This window comes from Cygnus olor, chromosome 17 (assembly GCF_009769625.2).
Source record: "Cygnus olor isolate bCygOlo1 chromosome 17, bCygOlo1.pri.v2, whole genome shotgun sequence".
Taxonomy (NCBI): Eukaryota; Metazoa; Chordata; class Aves; order Anseriformes; family Anatidae; genus Cygnus; species Cygnus olor.
The window spans coordinates 187,768-195,200 of record NC_049185.1 but is presented as its reverse complement, the minus strand read 5'-3'; the positions used below and the strand labels follow the sequence as shown (position 1 = coordinate 195,200).

General features: G+C 61.6%; 1 protein-coding gene across 1 annotated transcript; it reads right to left on the bottom strand.

Annotated features, from left to right (window-relative positions):
• Nucleotides 1–446: 446 nt before the first annotated feature.
• P2RX2 (purinergic receptor P2X 2) lies at nucleotides 447–6,182 on the bottom strand. The gene is made up of 12 exons (XM_040577297.1): nucleotides 6,005–6,182; nucleotides 5,450–5,585; nucleotides 4,128–4,199; nucleotides 3,725–3,800; nucleotides 3,527–3,620; nucleotides 3,200–3,280; nucleotides 2,595–2,733; nucleotides 1,835–1,965; nucleotides 1,659–1,749; nucleotides 1,206–1,271; nucleotides 1,058–1,135; nucleotides 447–942 (listed from the first exon to the last, which is right to left on the bottom strand). Exons 1-12 carry the CDS (start codon nucleotides 6,130–6,132, stop codon nucleotides 922–924), a joined length of 1,113 nt encoding a protein of 370 aa, XP_040433231.1. The 5' UTR covers nucleotides 6,133–6,182; the 3' UTR covers nucleotides 447–921.
• Between the last annotated feature and the right edge of the window lie 1,251 nt (nucleotides 6,183–7,433).

Here is a 7,433-nt window from a genome sequence, read left to right as displayed (position 1 = left end):
TGCAGCCCTGGAAGTCTGCCCACTGCAGCCCTTCTCCGCCCCCCTCCCCCCCCACCCTGACCCTCCTGAGCCCAGCTGAGCTGCTAGGGGAGGATGTGCTGTAATATGAGAGCAGAAAAACATCAGAATTATGCTCAGAAATGCCCCAGCTGGTTACCGCCAGGCGCCTGCTGCAGATTGTCTTTGGGCTCAGGCCAGCAGCACTTGGGGTTTCTGCTCCAGGGCCTGGGGGGACCCTGTCCTGCTCCCACCTTGGTGGCAGCAGGGCGAGCAGCCCCACACGCTGCCTGCCACAGCTGGGCACGTACCCATCCATGCCCCGTCAGCACTGCAGTGCTCAGGGGCTACGGGCACAGGTCTGCCTCTTCCCGCAAGTTGTGACACCGACGTCTCCCCAGGGCCCACCGCAGCATGGAGCCCCAAGCACAGATGCTGAGCAGCGGTGTTTTATTGGGCACTGGCTGCTATCCCAGGGCAAGGCTCACCCCCTCTGTGGTGCAGGCGGAGCAGCAGCAGCTTTGTGGGGCTCAGAGCACAAGCAGGCCCTGCCAGGAGGAAGATGGTGGCTAGGATGGGCCCGAGAGTGCCTGCAGGCAGGGGCTGGGAAGGGCAGCAGCTGGAGCCCCCAGTGCACCATGGTGCTGCCCCAGCTTAAGCTGTGCCCAGCCCTGGGACCCCCCCCCCCATGCCAGGATTTGCCTGCAGTGAGCAGCCCGGCTGTGACTCCAAGCTGCAGCAGCACTGCTGGGTCCTGCTCGTGGTCACAACTGTCACACGCAGGTGGGCTCGTGGCTCACAGGGGCTGGCAGCGGTGGCATGTGGCTGTAGGGCACATCCCACCCATCCATGGGCACAGCTCCACACAGGCAAGCAAGTCGCTCAGAGCTGAGGGGGGCTGGATGGTCTTGTGCTGAGCACGAGTTATCCTACCTGCGGTGGGACCTGAGGAGGGGCAGGTGGTTGGGACTGCAGGATGGGCTGTTCCGCCGACGGGGTACCCCAGGGACGGGACCCCTACAGAGGAAAATCCTCAGCTGCACCTGCAGCCAGGTGATACCTGCTCAAATTTCCTGCTGCTGTACCGCTGCTCCTTGTCCATGCAGCACAGCAGGATCCAGTCACAGACGAAGGAGCCCTGCAAGGCAGGTGGGGAGGTCAGGGCCGGCACAGGTGGCTAGGCTGAACCCCCCAGCACCCATACTCACCAGTCCCACCGAGGTGAGCGCTGTGGCTAGGGTGATGATGGTGGGGATCAGGCTGAACTTTCCTGCCTGACAGAGAGGGATGGGGTCAGCTGTCCCTGCCAGTGCCCCCATAGCAGGACTGAGCTGAGCAGATTCCACCCTCCCCACCCCCTCAACCCCAGCCCTAATGCCTGTGTGGTGCCACCAGGCTTGCACTTCCAGATGGACACTGCATGCACACAGGCACTGCAGCTGCCCCTTCCACCAAGCCAAGACAGAGCCCAAGGCTTCCATTTGGGGCAACCGGGATCCCCATCCTCCTGCTGGCTGGCCTGAGCCCTGTGGCAGCAGCAGGCAGAGCTGCTTTGCTAGAGCAGCCACAGCAGCACAAAGCGGAGGTCACGCACATGCATGCCCCCACTCCCAGAGCTAGACACACAGACACACGCATCACACACCCACGAACTGTCTCACCTGGCCATGCACAATCACATCCACACGGATCCCATAGGCCTTGATCAACACTCGCGAGCGAGTCCCATTCCAGTTGTAGTACTTGGCAAACCTGCTTGGGAGATGACGGACACGCCAGTGAGGGCAAGGCAGGGCCAGAGAAGGATGCAGGGCCAGTGTGGGGACAGGGCCATCACCTGTAGTTGTAGCCTTGGGAAGCCAAAGCCCCTTTGGGGTCGAGGCGGCGGAAGGAGTAGTGGGGGTTGCACTCGGCGTCGGGCAGGTCCAAGTTGCAGTTCCAGCTGATGATCACACCGATCACCCCACCCTGCAGCAGGGACCAGCAGACCTTGCACAGTGCCAGCACGCCATGGGCATGGCCTCCCTGCAGGCACAGCCTCTCCAGGGCATGGCATCCCCAGAGAGCTTCCCAACTGCGTGGGCTGGGCACTGGGGAGCCACTCTAGAGCTGGAGTGGCAGAACCCACAGGACTGGGGGATGCTGGGGCTGGATGAGGGCTGCAGATCCTGGAAGGGAGATGGAGCAGCACCAGGTTCCTCCCCTGGGTCACATTTATCTGCTCCCATGAGTGAAGAGGAGGTAACAGGGTTGTACCCCAAAGCCTTCAAGTGCCACCCTGTTCTACGATGAACAAAACCTAGGCTAGGGCTAGAGGTGGGGGCAGTGCAAAAGTGCTGAGCCCTGAGGCTCTGAGACTGCATGAGCTGCCCCTGTCCTCTGCCTGCTCCAGCCGGCACCTGCAGCAGCGTCTGGGCAGGGCAGTGGGGCCAAGGACATAGTCCTAGCCACCTCCATGTCATTGCGGCATCAGGGAGCAAGTGGTGACACGCAGAGCGCCCGAGCAGGTCCCCAGGAAATGAGTGCCCTGTGATCTGCTGGCAAGACCCCATGAGACCCTGAGCCCTGCAGCCACCCAGCCACCCAGCACACAACACCTTCTCAGCCAGCTCTGCGAAGTCCTCGCCCGCCTGCTCCACAAGGAAGCCCAGCTTGAAGATGGGGCAGTAAAGGGCAGAGGTGGTGTTGAACATGCAGCTCTTCAGGTAGCCACTCTCAGATGCCTGAATGTTGCCCCTGAGGGAGACCAAGCCAGAGACCTGTGTGTCAGAGGGGACACGTGCTGGGTCTGGACAGGACCCCGTCACCCAGTAAGCTGGGAACGGGAATCCCCTGTGAAGAAGCAGCATTTCTCCAGCTAATAACACCAGGGCCACCTGCCTGCATCTCCATCCCTTAGACCTGCCCTGCGCTGACCCCACATTTCTGCAGTCCTCGCATTGCATCTCCCCCTCCCCACTGCACAATTCCCAGGGGAAGTGTTCCCATCGCCCACCACTGCCCTTTTCAGGAAGGCAGCAGTGACGGGAACTGGCCTCATGCTGCATGTGCTCCCCATGGTGCATATGTGTATGGTGTGAGTGTGTCCACCTTGTCCCCATCACACTTCACACCCAGCTACAAGCAATGCAGGCACAGCAGGGCCAGCTGAAGCCAGCAGCAGGGCACCCAGGCTGCGTCCCCCGTACCCACAGATACTCACTTGGAGAAGCCAAAGCGGGGGAAGTGGATGTTGTTCTTGATGAGGACGGTGAATTGTGATGCCATCTCTGCCAGGGACTCACTGCGAGGAAGAGGAGTGAGCATGGCTGCCCACAGAGCAGTGCAGACCTTGGGCAGGCCCACGCTGGGCACCCTGGGATGGGGCATCCCCACCCTGCCCCAACCCCCTCAAGCAGCACCGAGGAGGCCACACCCAGAGCATCCCCTTGCATCCGGCAGGACCTGGGAGATGCCAGGACCCCAGAGCCTGCTCTGACCTGCTGGGAGCCTGTCATTCCCCACCAGGGCCCAACCCCGGCACCAGTACCTGATGCTGCCTCCATCGACTGGGCACCAAGCCAGGACCTCACAGCTCTTCCCGGTGCCACCGGCCTGGGGCACGCAGCGCCCCGTCCTCTCCCCTGTGGGGACAGGTGCCCGGCGCTGCACATCCCGGCAGGCAGGGTCCTGCCTGCGGCAGGGTGGCTGGGCAGGCCGCTCTGCCCACACATCCCTCATGACTCACCGTGGCCAGACGTGTGTGTGTCCCTGGGGACGCAGTCCTGGTCAGAGCTGCACGTGGCATTGGCAACCGCTCGCCCCTGCAGCAGGACGGGGAGTTGGTTGGGAGCTTCCTCCTGCAGGGAGCAGCTGTGCTCACTGGTGCTCCCCCTCCCTTGACAAGTGCTACTCAGTCCCTTTTCGCCTCCCCTGTGGTGTCTGGCTCACAGCCTCTGTGCTGCCCCCAGGCCGGGGGGGCCACAGGATTCCTGCTGGGAAGGGCAGTGGCAGAGGAGAGCTGTGGGGATCAGCACTGCAGCCACCTGCAAGTCCTGACCAGCTCTGTCCTGGAGTCCCCATGGGCAACTCCTGCTGCTCTCCCCTGGCCCCGTGACTGCTACTCCCCAGTCCCCTGCCCCTGTCCTCACCTCGGGACAGGTCTCCATGGCCTGGGCAGGGCTGACGTCCACCCGCGTGAGGATGCTGAAGGTGCTCCCGCCCTGCAAAGCAGCCAGAAGGAAGGATACCGGTCACAGGACAGCACAGCCATGAACACACATGGAGAGGTACAAGTGTATTTACACACAGGTGGGAGCACACACACACACATGGTCACACACACACACACAGTCACACGTGTGCATGCAGGGAACACGCTGGAAAGGGCACGTGGGCTCACACTGCATCCACACAGGGACACACAAGCCCTGGCCCAGCACTGGTGTGGGAATGCCTCCCCCTAGCCCACATGTCCAGCAGTGCGAACAGGGCGCTGTGCCAGGGAGTCCTGCTGGGACCTGCAGCTGATGGGCTTGAGCCACCCTTCACCCCTTGGAAACTGCAAAACACTGATAAAAGCAGCTGGGGCAGCAACAACCACAGCATCAGGCCCTGCCACCAGCCCTCCCTGACTGCCCCCCAGCTCTGCCAGGTTCACTTGAGCTTACTTACACCTCTCACGGTCCTTGCACTGGACAAAGTGGGCTAGCTTGTGGTCTCACTGTTGCCATGCTGCGGGTGCTCACCCGTGTACAGATCTGTGTACTCATCTCTGTGACAGACCTTCTGTGCCCGCAAAAGGACCCCAAAAAGTGGCAATTGGACAACTCTTCCATCCCAGCCTGGTGACACAGGGTGAGTGGCCCAAGTGTTGTCTGGACCAGCAGTGCCCAATGCCAAACCAGGCTCTTCCATAGCTCAACCAAGCAATTTCTAAAACACCTCAGCATGACTGAACACTCATTCGCCGGCTCATGGCACTCACCAAAAACACTGAGAAGAGCCTTCCCCACAGCGAGATGCTTCCCCACGGCAAGGTGGGAGGCATGAGGCAGCTTCCACCCCAGAGGCCAAGGCCCAGAGGTGCAGCCTGTGCAGGTAGGCTGGCATCAGAGAACCTATGGGAGCTGGGGGAGCTCCCAAACGCAAGCTGCCCAAATCCTGAAGACGTGGCTGGGCCTGCCCTGCAGCACCAAAAAGGGCTTGATGCCCACGGCGAGTCCCCACTGGCCTGGGAACAGCTGTCCTTGGCTGGCCAGGCACTGGTGGCAGGGCACAGAGGAGTGCCTGTGCAGCCAGCGTTCATCCCGCCACAGGGAGTTCTGCACAGGGCAGCGCCATCCAGGGGAGCACCTGCGCTGAGGGGTGGGGCTGCTGCCCAGGCACAGCTCCTTGCAGCCACCCCAGAGTGACAAAGGGAACAGGATGGGGATAAGAGGGCCAGAATGTTGCTGGGGGGTCAGAGCCTCACCTCAGGGGGGGCCACATACTCCCCAACATCCCAGACCTTGCTTGGTGACTGTGTCACACCCTTGACCTTGGTGATGACGGAGCTCTCTGGGCCCATTTCCCTCTCCTGGTAGCCCTTCTGAATGATGAACACATACCTGCAGGGAAGGAAAGATGGGAAAAGGAGCTTCCAGTGGTGCCCTCCTCCTTGGCTCCAGGACCCAGAGAGCACGCTGAGAACTGTGGGCCTGAGGTGTGCAGTGGGTATGCTCAGCACCCACACGCCTTGCTGGGCAGCACAGGGCATGAGGAGTTCAGAGCCTGCAGCAGCCTGCCTGCACCCACCGTGCTCTGCCCTGCACACAGGCTGCCGCTCTCCCACAGCCCCCCCGCCTGTGCCGCCCCTTGGACAACCCGGGGATGGGGGGATCCCAGCCAGGAGCTTGGCCCCAAGAGCAGGGCAGAGGGGGCTGGGATGTGCGCGCAGGGAAGGGCGGGCAGGGGAAAGGGCAGGGGCATCAGCGCTGTCGGTACCGGGAAGCAGAGGGTCCCGGCCCCGCTCCCGGCCCGCACTCACCCAGTGAAGTAGAGCAGGACCAGGAGCTGCAGCGCCCGGTACGCGGTGCCAAGGTGCCCGTTCCGCACCACCACCACCTGCGGGCTGGAGTAGCTGCTCACCGCCCGCAGGCAGCCCCGCACGCCCATGGCCGCTGCGATCGGCTCGGCTCGGCACGGCTCGGCACCGCACGGCCCGGCTCGGCTCGGCTCAGCACCGCACGGCTCGCACCGCACGGCCCGGCTCGGCTCGGCTCAGCACCGCACGGCTCAGCACCGCACGGCCCGGCTCGGCTCGGCTCGGCACGGCTCGGCAGCGACCCCTGCGGGCCCGGACAAGTCTGCGCGGGGGGCTCGGCAGCAGGGCCCCCCTGCGCCCTGCACCGGTTGTCGCTCCCCCCTCGCTCACAGCAGGATGGTTCCTGCTGGTGAAAGGGCAGCAGAAGAGCGTCAGGTGCAGTCAGGAAGGGGCTGGAAGCGGGCCCGCGGGTGCCCGTTTTGCAGTTTTGGGAGAGACAGAGAGATCGGGACACAGCTGGAGTCTTGGTCCTGCGACAGCAGCTGGGTGTCGCTCACCCAAAATGACCCAGAGGAGCCTGGCAAGGGGCCCAGAGAAAAAACTGTGAGCTTGTGAGCAAGATCTGCCGGCCCCAGGGGAGGGGGCTGCGACACCACCAAGGGACACCCGGACTGCTAGACCCCTTTCCTCCCTTGATCTGAAGCTATCTCAGGGCCTTCTGAGAATGGCACAAACAGCAGGCTTGACAGATGTGGGGAAAAACAAAACGAAACAAAAACAAACAAAAAAACCTTCCCAGGCTGTGCATGAGACCAGTGTGTGCTCCAAAGCACTGGGAGAGGGCAATGACAACGTTACCTCCTTGAACAACCCCACGTCCTGTTTCTTATGGACACAGCTGCTGGCTCTGGACAGGGAGATTTGAGGTGGTCTCCCATGCTGAGAATGGATTTTCCTGTTCTCTGAAGGCCATCAAGTCTTCATCTCTTCCACCAATATCAGTGGAAGGAGAGCCCCGTCTGCCCTACATTCTGCTGCTGTGGCAGGACCAAGACACCAGCTGGTCTCTCTGGCTCCCTTTCCTGTGCCAATGTTGCAGCAGACACTCAGGGACTTTGATTTATTGTGTAATCTGGGGGGCTTCTACCTTGTACACAACACTGCTTGCTTGGAAAGGCTCTTGGAGGTGCTGTGACTATCTGAAATATAAACAAATCATCATCTGACAAGCATTTATTCTTTCTTCAGGATCCTTTCTTCCTTCAATAACAGTTCGGATGGATTTGCTAGTTAATGCAGTGCTTTCCTAGGCCAGGTTCACTCTCATGACACCTTAGTGCTGCTGCAGAGTCACCACCCTGATGAAGACACAGCCATGGAACACCGCCTTCCGATGGGGACAAGGAAGCTCCCAAGCCCAATCCCCTTCATG